The sequence below is a fragment of the Cololabis saira genome, chromosome 3 (assembly GCF_033807715.1).
Source record: "Cololabis saira isolate AMF1-May2022 chromosome 3, fColSai1.1, whole genome shotgun sequence".
Lineage (NCBI taxonomy): Eukaryota > Metazoa > Chordata > Actinopteri > Beloniformes > Belonidae > Cololabis > Cololabis saira.
In genome coordinates this window covers 11,449,032-11,463,521 of record NC_084589.1, presented here as the reverse complement: position 1 = coordinate 11,463,521, position 14,490 = coordinate 11,449,032, and the positions used below count along the sequence as shown (strand labels likewise).

The 14,490-nt window shown below is 40.6% G+C and overlaps 1 protein-coding gene across 1 annotated transcript in view; it reads right to left on the bottom strand.

The window, feature by feature from the left end:
- Positions 1-10,283, bottom strand: part of klhl32 (kelch-like family member 32) — a 30,403-nt gene extending 20,120 nt beyond the window's left edge. The window contains exons 1-3 of the mRNA XM_061718204.1: positions 10,107-10,283; positions 5,214-5,321; positions 844-942 (exon numbers count right to left, since the gene is read on the bottom strand). Coding sequence (XP_061574188.1) covers positions 844-942; positions 5,214-5,321; positions 10,107-10,277 — 378 coding nt within the window. The 5' untranslated portion in view covers positions 10,278-10,283. The remainder of the gene's footprint in view (positions 1-843; positions 943-5,213; positions 5,322-10,106) is intronic.
- Between the last annotated feature and the right edge of the window lie 4,207 nt (positions 10,284-14,490).

Genomic DNA, 14,490 nt, shown 5'->3' with positions numbered 1-14,490 from the left:
CTTTCTGCAATAACTTTTGAATGGTTTGACATAGAGAGTCATGGGTGGTGTCATTTCTGATATGATTATGATGATAAGTTGAGTTTTATGTGAACAGCAAAGACATTTTTTATAGTATTATTGACCTAGGAATGTGGGGGGAACCCGGGGGGGTGGCCATGAGTGCGAGGGCCCGTTTATCAGTCACTGAATGACCTATTTTCATATTTAGGTCCACACAACATAACGACAGGGTTGCACCTAAGGGTGGGCAAAAATATCGACATGGGAATATATCGCGATACCTTGCAGACCGATCCGATATCGATATTCAAATTTTGAATATGGATTTTTTTTTCAAATAATAAGTCACATTTCAGATGGGTTATAAATCCAGTAAGAATTTATTGTATACATGGGACTAAATAATATTGTTAATGTTAATTTCATATCATGTAAATAATATTAAAAACATGCAAATTTGTATGTAAATTTAGCTTGTACAGTTACAATAAAACGCCAAGAATAATTTTAATTAAATTGTTTAGACTCAGTTCACATAAATTATAACTATAATCTGATGTACGTGCAACTCAGATTTTAAGACGCATAATGCCTTTACAGTTTTCTGCCAACTATGTATAACATCACAAATACTGCAACATTTGGATATTTCAATATCATATTGTATCATGACTCAAGTATCGTGATGAGTGGAAGTCACTCAGGTACAGAAAACTGCAGGTACAGTTTTTTTCAGCCTATGTTCCATTTAAACTAAGCATAAAGGGCTAAAGGGGTCGTTGCATTAGTGACATGTCTATACAGAAATGCTGGTAGAAACATGTGTGCAGGTGCGTGTACCTGGACGAGGTAGTGCGAGCAGAGGCTGAGCAGCTCCAGCAGCTGCAGGTGGCTGCCTGCAGACAGGACGTCCTGGATCACAGCCGGCTCCAGCAGGATCTGACCAAAGCAGATGCACCGTAATTAGGTTTAGAGTTTCACTTTAACTTCCGTTGAGTTCGAGGTCGTTTTCAGACACACATTTTAAAAAGTATCGGTTTTCATAATTTTTTATCCATTTCTATCATCAAAAGATGAACTTCATAATTTTAAAAACGGAGCATTACAATTTTAGTTCAAAGAATCTTGAACTTGGCAGCAGAAGCAGAGCAGAAAAAGTTATTGCGGAGTTAAACATGTTTGTGGAAACATCCATACATTTAAGAGTTTAATAACAATATATACTGTACGACCTAAAATAAAATTCCCAAATCTGATCCCAGGAAATACACATCTTATGTAATTCTTAATTCTTAATTATTTTCTTTTCACTTCTCACTTGAGTTAATCTTTTATCTTACTGGGAATTATTGGCTGTAGAGATGTCCTGGATATTACATGTCGACAGTGAAAAAGAAGATATATTACGCATTACAAATATGTTTCATTCTCCATTATCTTCTCCACTTTGAAGCAATATGCAGCACAGTTTTTATGAAAATGTGTCTCTTTATTTTGAATAATGTGCAGATAAAATCATCCGAGGATAGTCTCCCTCAGTTTCTGCCACGTTACCCACGCACACGCGATAGAAAGCTCTGAAACGCAGCCAGTTCATCCCGCTAAGCTCTCGGGAGCCGAGTCAGGTAACGTTGGAGTAGTCGTGTGTGGAGGGCTTACTATCTATTCTCAGCACACAAACAAGGCTGCAAGTAATTAAATATTCCATTAACCACTGGAATAATAATCCAATCAGACCAAACATGTTACCTCTCACACAATAGAGTAACCTAGGCCAAATAGATTTTCACAGGCAGGAACAAACCTCTGATAATCCATGGAGCAGCACTGCCCTACATAGCCGTGACCGCGAGGAGTGAAAGTGAGAAAAATGACTTCATCGTTTGTCTCCTTTTCCTCTCAGTGCTGCTGATGCAGGGAAAGCAGAACATTGTTTGGGAGGATCCCTGGATATTCTGTTTTTCTGAATCCTGTTTATAATTTATTAATGATGAGCAGGATCAACATTTCAATAAAAAATATAAAACAGACCTAAAGAGAAATATAGTTCCTGCTTCCAGTAAACTTATTATAACTTGTATAAAAAAAAAACAACAGTCAGATATAATTTGATAATTGCTGGATTCATGGAAACAGGTCACCTAAATTGTTCACATTATTTATTTAGCAAATGAAATATATTCTATGGAACTATTTAGAGCCAGAAAACAAATCCGCACAGCTTATCTGATGTTTTTTTTCTCTCCCAGCAATTAACTGCATCTGCATGTTTCCATTTATCGTTGTATGGTTTCCTGCCAGGCCTGGGCACCAGTCCAGTTAACCACACGCACCATCCGTGAGCTTCATAAGCTTAACGGATTCAGGCAGAACGCGGCAAGAGAGGCTATTTGCTGCAGTTACTGGGGTTAGAAATGCCCGAAACATCAATCAAAAACAAAATCCAGTTGATTAAAAAAAAAAGAAGAAATCTTAACTATTAACGGAGGAAACCATGTTATCAAAAGCATTTTTTTTTTTTTTACTCAGTCAGCATTCTGTGAGGAGCAGCAGCACTGACAGCCAGTTGGAATAATGACTGTAATAACAGCAGGTGAATGCTCCTCATATCCTGCTCTCCCGTCCACTCACAGGCCCTCTGCAGTTGGAGTACTTCAACCTCACAAAGCACCAGTCAGTTTTATAATACCACACCTGGTACCAGCGTGGGTGTGCATCAAGCTCTTGTGTAAATCGACATTTATTTTGCTTGTTGCTTGTGATTTTTCACCTGCAGGAGGAGATGAAACAAAACACCTGTATGAAAATACCTCTTTTCTGCTTTTGGATCTGATCCACAAAAGGATAACTCCCACGTCACACTACCGGCAGGATGTTTAGTATGGGTTCTAACGTCCATGTGGCACTGGCACAGATTGCAGCGAAGCTGGAAGCTCGCGTCTAGGTTTGCGAGCATCTTCAGATTGCTTTTCTGCTCAGACGCCGTTGGTCTGTGACATGTGGCTGAAGGATTTTTAGTAGGTCATTATTTACAGTGTGGGAGATAAGCATATTGCTTTCATCTCGTCTGCTATCATCTCCACTAACTGGAGCAGGGTGGCTTGCAAGCATGCTGTTGACCTACTTACACACCCTGACCGATACCCTCTTTGCTCATTTCTATTGTGGATAAAGAAAAATAATTACGAGACTCCTAGCCTTTCAAATCATCTATTCATCAGTTTTCTGCATTCGTTTCCTCCTGTTCAGGAGCACATGGAGTGCTGGCGTCTATCCTAGCTCTTATTGGGCAAGAATCACAACCAGGAAGCTCTCCATCACACTGCCAGACAGAGACAGAGATCATTTTTGACTTCACACAATTCCAAATAAGCTGCTCGGGTGCTTCTTGGAGCAACAATCACCGACTGCAAAAACAGGGAAGATATTCCAAATGATCAGTTCTCCTTTTTGATTGGAAGGAAAGGTCTCAACTCAGCGTTTTCCACGTAACTGTCCTGCAGATTCAGATTGGAAAACTAATTTCTCAAATGTTCATTCCAAGTATTTCCATGACAAATGTTTAGTGGACTCTAGCTGGCAGAGGAGTGACCAGTGCGTGCTGCGATCTGGACCGGCCCCTCTGCACTTGTGTGTAACGTAGTCATCCTGCTGCAGGAGCTTATGCTGCACAGATTAAAAAGGTAATCTCCAAAATCCATGTTTTGAATTATTTTGGTGACATATTCGGCACTGGAGGATAGCAATTACAACTTTAAAGTATGCAAGAGTGTTATTTCATCACAGAAATTATGAACCCAAGATATTTCGTCACATAATTCTTGAGGATACGATCAATTGAAATAGCGGTAGGGACTTGGAACATGGGATTAATAATAAAGGCTAAATGAATGAATAGATCCATGTGGCATGACATTTGAGAGTATCATATGTTTCTTGTAATATAACGTTAATACCACATCTTTCCTGGAATGTGTTGTGAGAGGGAATTTAAACATTATAAAGTTTTATATGTTTATTGTCCCTATTTTCTGGAAATGTGCTGCAGACCTAGCATTCAGGAATGGATGTTTATTAACAAAAAAGAAAAAGCATGTTGAGTTAACAGGCTACTGGTCCGCAATGGAATAAAATTTGAGCTAAATTAAATAACCAAGCACGACTTCCACACCATGTAAAGTACACATAAATGTACTGTTAAAATATAATATGCTTGCTTAGTTTGTTTGGTGGGTTAGGGTTTGGGTAGAGATAAACAGTAGCTCCTCAGGGCCCGTGGTCCACCCTGCCTGGTGAAACAGTTATTGACAGGCTGCCAGGATGACAGGACTGTAAACCTGCTTTCTGATTGGCTGAGTGTTCATTAATTTAGGTCATTATTGAAACGACAAACTGCATTCTGAACACTGAACGCAATATACACTCTGTAGTGCATACTGGTCCCCCGGTCATCATTGGTGCACAGCACGCCACTGTAAAGCCAGTCATGTGACCACCGTGGATGGCTTGAGCTATAGTGGCTGTAGTGCGTTACAAGTTAAATTCATTATTATTATTATTATTATTATTAGTAGTAGTATGAAACAAAGACTGGTCACTTGCAGAGTGGACATTTTTGAAGAATTGGAGCACCAGCCAGCTATTTTTCATAAAATGCATTCTGTATACTGCATACTGTCTACTACATTTTGTTGTATTCGGCATGCACTAGCACAGTTGTTCTCAAATGGGGGTACGCGTACCCCTGGGGGTACATGAAGACACTACAGGGGGTACGTGAGATTACATACATATATTTAAAAAGTAGCATCCATGCAAAAATCCTTTAAAAATAATTATTTCATAAATAATTGAGGAAAATATAAGTCTAAATTCATAAAATGAATTTTATCTTCAGGAGTAGGCTATTCAACTTATTATCCTAAAACCCCAGAGTATCCCCCACACCAGGATGGTTCCACCTAACCTGTCAATCACCTGGCGTCACCTGTCAATCACTTGGACCAACGGTGGAGTCGTGGTTGAAGCGTAGCAGCAATATTTTTATGTTTAATAAATCAGTTACTGATGGCACAGTGCTCTGTTTTAGGTCTTTTTTTTACAACCAAAAGTGCTTTGCGCTGGTTAGGGGGTACTTGGCTGAAAAAATATTTCACAGGGGGTACATCACTGAAAAAAGGTTGAGGACCACTGGTGTATCTCATGCTCACCTGTCCAGTGTAGGCGAAGTCTAAAGCATGCTTGAGTCCAACGCTGGTCACTCCCTGCAGAGTCACTTCATCAGCTTCACTCTCCAACATGCACAGGCTGAACATGGCCTATGGAACAAAACGGGGATGTCAGATGTCAGCACTCAATCACAAGGTGTTTTAGCTTTCTAATAAACAAATAAATCAATCTGCATTTGAAAATATCAGATAACCACAGACATTGACAGCGATGATAGTTCTCACACATTTAACAGTTCAGCAGAAAAAGAACAAACATCTGCCAGACACAACATTCAAAATCCTTTCTGTATTGACTTGCGTGTGTGGATCCTGGAAGTGATCAGAAAAAAAAGCACGATCAATACTTTCTGTAACATTACTCCTCTCTTACTTTCACCCCGTCACACACATACTGTACACAGTTGCACAAGCGCACGCTGTGCTCCGTGGGATATCAAAGCAGAGGATGTGGGATCTGCAGGCTGGTCCGGCTTGCTGCACACTAATCAAAGCTATTGATTTATGTCATACCATGAAGGGATGACAGTGTCATTGATCAGCACCAACAAGCAGAGAGCAGCGGTGTGGAAAGGATGAAGCAAAAGAGCTTATTAAGTCTTCAACTGTGGTTTATACTTTTGACTGCGGTGACACAAACAGCATAACTTGCTTGTGACAAGTCGCTTTAGCTACCTCAGACAATTTATATTTCTGCCGTTCCGTTGCCTCAGGATAGTGATCTTCCAAACTTGCAGTTTTTAAGTACTCTATCTCCACTGTTAGATCATAATCTACAGCAGCAACATAAGCTTCAAAAGGCCCACAAGCTGGCCAGCTATCAAAACATGTCCTGTCAGGAAACGGGATTAGCTCTTCCCAAATTAGTCCGTTACTCATAACACACATGAACTTTTACCGGGCAACGGCTCTCCGTCTCTGGGATCTGACGCTTGCGTATTATGTCTGATGCGTGAGGCAGGGTTGCCTGGAGGCCACTCTGAGTTTTAACCAATGCCTGCTCAGCTCTCCACAGAGCTTGAGCCTTGTTGATGCACCGCTGTGCTAATTAAAAATGCACCGCTCCACTAAGCACAGTTGGACCTGTGGCTTAACCCGGGGTTTGATGGTGGAATGTAAAACACAAAACACTGGGTAGAGACACGGGCAAGTTAAAAAGGTAGCTCGCTCCTCTCGCGTTCATGTATGTGGCGGCCCCTGCACCCACTTCTGTAACGTGGGGAGGCAAACCCAGAAAAGATGTTCTGAACCTGCCAGAGGAGGCGATGGAGCGCCGGTGATGACGGATGGCTCAGGTAATCTGGAATATAGATCCAGGGAGGAAACACGCTGAGCCAACAGGGCGTGCACGATGGTTTCCTATCACACCCCAAGTGCTGCAGCGGAGGCCTAATGTCTGCGGCTGTATCTGTCCACCTGGTGCGATCACAGCGGAGACGAATGGCGCCTTGTGGCATCGTGAAATGTAGTTTTCATGTTTTATGTCCCCCTTTGCTCAGTTTAATATACAATGGTGTAATAACATGATATAAAGCCATATGTTATGGAATAAAACTGTCCTCAGCTGAAGCCCTGCTCTTGCTTTGTGTTTACCGCATAAAGACCTCTTTCTTAGCTCCAGTTGCTGCAACATCACTATATTATATCATCAGGTTTGCTTGTAAATGCATGAAATTAAGGGGTTTTAACAACTGCTTAAAGGAGCATGAGGCAGGATTGAGGCAGGATTTATGAAAAAAAAATGCATATACGTTTTAAGTTTTCTAGTAATAATGTCAGATGAAGCGTTCCAAACCAAAAAGAATGAGCCCTCTAGTGTATCTCTCCGTTGCCTTGAACAGACTGTGTGCTGCAAAATGTGCTGCAATTTGGGGGCCAAATTTCCCGCGCTGTCCTGCGGATGTGACGTCAAATGACGCTGCATGCGCGTTCTCCCCGTTCTCCCGTGCCGGCTTCACTGTTGGCTGCAGTACCCCCGACGGCCGTCATAGCGCTAATGAGTGTAATTTCTTATTCTTGCCTCAAGCTCCTTTAAATCTTATAAGGGGAGACACATATATTAAGTGTTGTTTTCTGTTTTCTGTTTCATAATTTAGACTTTCTTTACGTGCGCTAATGAGTAATTCTATCGTTAACAAATTTCCATTAGTCTGGAAAGGACATGACTTTGTGTATAGTGACTGGTCCGTGCCCAGGGTGGAGCTGCTATGCGTTATTTGATGACCGGCTCGTTTGAACAGCTTTAGTCAGAAGTTGCCAAAATGTTGAAACTTTGCTTGATGTGAAAACATTTGGGATTTTCAAACTGCATTCTCATCAGTCTGAGGCTTCAGAGTGTCGAACAGAATAGTTAGTAGGAAAGAAACCTGTAAAACTTAATCAAGATGATTGAATACAGACAGTTTAAAAAATACTAGCTTTGTGGAAAACTGGCTGAAGTTTACAGGAACGTTGCTTCAACTGGTTCAAGCTCCCTGCTCCCCAAACGTGGATGAACTGGTTCACACACATCTGTTTCCGTCTCATCAAGATAACTCTCACTTCAACACATTTAAAGGAGACAATGTATCATGATTTTTTTTAATCAAAAATGTGTTTTGATCTTATATTAACTGGATTGTACATTGTCTCGCCCCAGACCTCTTTGTTGTTGGTTTTTTTTGTTATTGATATTGTCTTATACAAAAATTGAAAAATAAAGGTTTCCAAAAAAAGATAAAAAAATGTTTTTTGAATGAGATTCTCAGAAATAAACCACTCCAAACCAAGTGACAGGGCTGTGTTATATTTGAGTTTTTGAGCTGGTAGATTTCAGAACATCCAAATAAATGATCCAAATAAATGATAAATGATCTTGTACAGACTCATATCCGGCACTTTAAAACCTCATATTGTACATTTCTGTTTATACATTTTATTTTATCTCTTATATATTTGTTTTATATTTGTATTGTATTGCACCAAACACCACAAAAAACTCCTTGTGTGTGTTAACAAACTTGGCAATAAACCCTTTTCTGATTCTGATTCTGATTCAACCATGAAAAAGTTAGCTTTTTTCTCTATAATATGTCCCCTTTAAAAGATTTGTTGATTCATTTTCAATTAAATTAATGATCTTCATGTTTCTCTATGTTTTACCAGCCACAGTATTATAGTTTGCAGTTATTCTCCGAGTGAAAGAGTTCCTGCACAATTAACGGTTAAAGAAAAACAGCACTAATCCATTTCTTTGTTTCAATACTACCAGCAACAGATACATCACATAAAATCTAACACATTAGGATTTCAGCAGAATTTCAAAACCTTAAATATCTACAATGAACATTCTGAAAATCTCAACTTAGTATTGGATCTCTTTCCAGTCCGACTGCACTATGAAGAAATGAAGCAATAAGTAGTCGCGGGCAAATTCAGTCTTCCTCCTTAAAACAGACTGTTGTCCAGAGAGAGCTTAAAACAATGATATGGTTATGCAGTGGGGAGATATTCCTCTGACATAACAAAGATGTTGTTTTTCCAGTGAGATCTGTCATGGCTGAAGGCTAAGCAGACAAAACATTTTTAAAATTGCACCGAGTGACTCGATTTGTGTGTCTGAGCGTGGGCGACCTCGCTGAAGGTGGTGAGTGATGCTGATGCGAGTCTATGACTGGGCAGCATCCCCCCCTAAGCTGTCCAGACGTCTTAACGGCATGATGACCCTGGGTAATGACACATTCAGGGCAAGTCCAAGGTAAACAATCCTCTCCTGGTCACATATTTTACTGCAGCATTACTCACGGATGCTGGGCCAGCTCGCGTGTTACAATTGTGGCTGTGTTTTCCTGTGTGGATGTGAGGAAAAAAGCATCCAGAAGGAGGCGAAACACTGAGCATCCCTTATGTGTCTACATAAGGGATCCTCGTCTCCGCTGTAAATGAAGGAAATTAAACCCAGCAGTGGAGTCAGATGACAAAATGAAGATAATTCTGTTAAGCCAGTAAAGAGGAACAGGGAAGCAGTGAGAGTTTTTTTTCCTGCTTACTGTAGCTTATTTAATAATCCGAGTGCTGGAACAACAGCGCTGCTTGGCAAGCTGGAACTTGAAAGAGTGACATTTATAAAAAGATCTGACAAACAAAAGCGAAACAGAAGGGAAGAGGGCTAACAAAAGGAGAAGAGGAGTAGGACTCGCCCACCCTCAACTCTCTGCAGAGGGATGTAAAAATAACCTGCACACACACACACACACACACACACACACACATTTTCACATGAGGAATTATCCCTGGACAACTTGGTCATGTTTAATCTGCCTCTCATTTTCAAGAGAGATTAATTCTTACCTTCTAATCTGCTCAAAGTCCCTAAATCAAACCTCACTGGTGAACCTCTCCCTGTGCAGCAGGAAATCTTCTGAGAGGAATTGTGACGAGCGCGTCTACCTAAAGCCGCTCTGTGGTCTCAGCGGAGTCGGTCTGCAGCCCCGGTGATCAGGTGGACTGGTGGACGATCATCTGCTGCAGCAGTGAGGCTTACAGACATTCATATTTGCAATCATCAAACTTAGCAGGCGCAGCGCACCTGAATAAGTGCATTTCTCTCAGTTGAGAATATTTCGACGAATGACGGTCACTGTTTTTTTGGAGGTGGGGGCGGGTTCCTGCTTTGTACTGCTATGGGATCTGTGAAGTCACAGACAATGTTCCAGCTCAAATACTGTTTTCCCAGATATGTGGTGTTGACAGCACTCTCATAACTCTTTGCTGATGCTAAGATGTTAGCAGGTAAATGACTTTGGAACCCTGCAAGCCCTTCACGTAATTTTTTACTTAAATTTTACTTTTATTTATTTATTTAGAAGGGGAGGATCAGCTTGAAAACGTACTTACCCTGAAGTAATCGCTGCACGCTGCCAGGACGGCTTTGTGGGCATGAAACTTCTGCTCCCCGGCGACGAGCGTGACGTCGCACAGCAGGCCATCCTTCCTCTGCTGGTTGAGGGCAGAGAGAACCGAGTCCTGGTGGGACTTTGAGTGGCAGAGCCTCTGTCCTGTCAGCATCTCCTTACTGCTGCACACACACACACACACACACACACACACACACATGCACACGCACACACACACACACACACACACGCACACACGCACACACGCACACACACACACACACACACACACACACACACACACACACACACACACACACAGAAAATACATGTTGTCAAATAGGATTTTACCGGATTTATCAGATAAGAGAAAGCTGTTACTTTAATGACAGTGATGATAAAAAATAGCAGCTTCTACTACCATTTTCATATGACCCCTGCTGCCACAACTAATATTATAATTCAACCATTTAATGCACAAATAGCTATCAATGATATAACAGATAAAAGAAAATTTACAAATCATTTTCTAAGATTTATTTTTTTTTACCTTTTTAGACTGCTACAATCTTTTAATGATCCAATCCTCCAATATATTTATCTATATATTCAAACCAAAACATCAACAAGTACCATAAAAACGTGTCCACATATAAACAATTCTGCAGAGGCGTCTTTAATGATGCCCACTGACATGACTAAGTCTTTAGTGGAAACGATTTAAATATATTTGTGAATATATAAAATGACTAAAGAATGAACACATGATTAATAACCATCATTTAATACTCAGACAGACAGACAGACAGACAGACAGACAGACAGACAGACAGACAGACAGACAGACATATAAATATTCTACCACACATAAACATACTACTTCCGAGTGGTGTTTCCATTAAAACATTACTTTCTGAAACATTTTTATGCTGGTTTGGATGCTATGCTGCTTAAAAAAAAGGTCTGATGGCACTTTTTAACATCTCATATGATGAGTAGTCATGGCAACAGGGAAGCTGTTTACATCTGGAAGCAACAGACCGAGCTTTTTAAAGCCTATTTAGGGCTAAGATCCAGATGGGCTGAAGAGGAGATGCTGAGGAAGTTGAGCAGAAGTAAAACGGAGAGCAAAGAGGAGAAAATGTAACTGCCCTAGAGATTTGGAAATTATTTGCATATAAAACTGAAGAGCTTGGAGCCGTGATTAAGACATATCGGGGCTGTCAAGAATAAAGTGCTATATGTTTCACCAAGATATGACTGCAGGAACATTGGATTCCAACACCTCCGTACCCAGCTGTCACTCAGGGATACCGAGGCTTAAAACTGTGCGGTAATAATTATATAGGACGTATCACCATCATACAGAGGAAGTGGACGGCGTGAGGAAATTCAAACATGGGCTACAAAAGATCAGCGTGAAAGAGAAGCAGGGATCTACTGCAGCAGAGCAAAACAGCCAGACTGTGCAGAGATGCTGCTGATGAAACTGCCCAGCACATAATAACAGGATGGAAGGGGTTTGCTGTACAGTACACACCATAGACACACACACACACACACACACACACACTGTACACACTGACACACTGCTGTATGTTCCTTTGTTACAGTGGTGCATTAACCCAATGAACACGCTGTCTTCGTCTACGGTATTGAAAACATCCCCACTCCCTGTCGAGATGAAACAGATGTCCAACTAGTCGTAGAACTACTAGATGAATAACCAGAACTGAAACATCAACAATCCCATGAGCCTTTGCACCACTGACACTGGCAGCAGTGTAAAAGGACTGAGTCTGAGCTTTTCAGCACAAATCCCTGTCAGCTGATGGTGGAACGTTAACCACTGTGTTGCTTTCCAGCAAGCAAATCAGGAAAGGAAATCACTTTTCTTACTTTGAACTGGCTCGTTGATAATTACCAATGAAGTATATTTAACCAGTACTATCACACGCCAGCCAAGAACACATCAACAATCATTGATGAGGATGATGATGATGATGTCACAGACTACCATGTACATGTTAAATAAATTAATAAACAAATGTATCAACCTCTAGTAAAACAACATTACTATTCCAGGTACTTAACAATGTAAATACTTTCATCTTTTTGTCTTACATGCCTCTGCATTGCCAAATATATTAATACATGTCTGTGTATTTCACTCGTATGTTCAATATGCGTCATCGCTTCTGTCCAACCCCTGCTCGGACCCTTTCCGTCTGTACCATCCATCAGCAGCGCAGCCATGCCCAGAGAAATCTGTCCTTGCCAACTTTCTTTCTTGGCCGTCGGTCTAAATGCGGCTGCTTGCCAACACGCTTGCTCTGTCACCTTCACGGTGACGGGCTGGAAGACAGAGGACATGGGAGTGTGTGGTGGGAGAGGGACGGAGCAGGGGAGGGCTGCATCAGTGCTCGGGGCCTCGGGGAGGATGAATGATGACTCAGGCTGTTTGATGGTAGTCCGACTCTCATCAAACTACAACCAAAAGTAGAACACCAGAAAAGTGAAAGAGGAAGTAGAGGATCTATCCACCGAGAAAAGGAGACAAGAAAAGGAGAGAAGACACCTGAAGATATATGTATATATCTCTATATATATATATATATATATATATATATATATATATATATATATATATATATATATATATATATTTTAGGGGTGGGACGATACGGGTAACTCACGATTCAATACTGTGGTGATATGTGGTCCACGATAACGAGAATATCGCGATACACGATATCTACCATATTCGATAAATTGTAAGAAATTTCATCAACCATATATCACGATATGTGACTGAAAAAGAAAAAGTACCCATAAAAAGGAAAATGTCTGTAGACATTCATTTATTCAATGCTAAAACTACATACAATGTACAAAGAAAGTGCATTTGTATATAAACCTCACTGCCTCCTAGTCTTGTAAATGTAAACACTGTACAGCTGGACAAATTAAAGTGCATGAACATTAATAACATGTTTTATATAAACCAGGACAGTGCACTACTTGTTTCTAATATTGAAAAGTCAGTAAGCAACTTTTGCATAGTACCTCACTGCCTCCTAGTCTTGTAAATGTCCAGCTGGACAAACTGAAGTGCATGAACAATATGGCGGTGACAACTGCGTAATTCCATTATGTGTGTTGTAATAAAATATTGATATTTGCAGTCAGTTTATCGATTATGTATTGCGACAGAGAGCAACAATATATTGCAATATCGATTTTTTTTAAATAAAAATACATACATATGTTAAAGGGAAAAATGAAAATACTATGTATGGTTTAATCTATTCCAAGCTCTTGGATAGATTAAAGTGAGGGGGGCAAAAAAGTGAAGCAGCAAAAGATAGGTACTGTCATGTGCAAATGTAGCCGTCGCATTGGGCACACAACCTCAGACAAACAACAAAATAAAGGCAAAAAGATCAAAATCATACGGCCCATTCCTAACTACATGGGTTCAGTTCACTGAATTTGGTTCTGCACAACTCTCTTACGTTTCTGCTGCAGCATTTCCGTTAAGCTGAGGTCTGGACTTTGACTAGGGCTTTCCAAAACCTCAGTGTTCCTTTTCAGCCATTCTGACATGGATTTGCTGGTGTGCAATGGATTATGGTCCTGCTGGATGATCAGTTTTGACCAGGATTTAGCTGCGAGACAGATGGCCTCACATTCGCTCCTGGGATACTCAGACAGAAGGAGTCCATGGCTGACTCAATGACTGCAAGGTCCTGTGGCTGCAGGGCAACGCCAAATCATCACCCCTCCACCGTAGCCACCGTCTACAGGACATAATAATCTTTCTCAACATAGAATGCTCCGAATGCTTGTTTAAAAATGATTTTTTTAACCTTTACCATGTTAATGTGTTCTCTAAGACCATTACTTATGTCTTTCCCTGTTGGGGCTGTGTTACATGAATGCTGCAGACCAGCAAACTGCTAAAAACTGCTTTTATAGAGGTCTACATACCTGCTGATGGGAAGTTCAGTCAAGGCTGATGTTTAGCAGAAACTGACTGCAGCCCCAGGGAATCTGTACGGGGGGTACTTAGTAATGCCCACATTTTATTGCCCTTTTTGGCTTCTTATGTGTTGAATAAACTGTGAAAATTAGTTGATTGTCTGAGGTTGTATGCGTAATACCAAGACCCATTGCAATCATATACTTTTTTATTATGCTTTTACCCAAAAACATTGTATTAAAAAATTGGTGTACTAACTTTTTTTTAAAAGGTTGCAAATGAGAAGATATTCTAACTTTCTTACTAAAAGTCTTCCCACACTTTCCACAGTGACATTCTCTCACTGGCCGTGTTCATGTTGTTACATTATAAACCATAAGTTCAGAAGTTGTGGCGTTCAAAC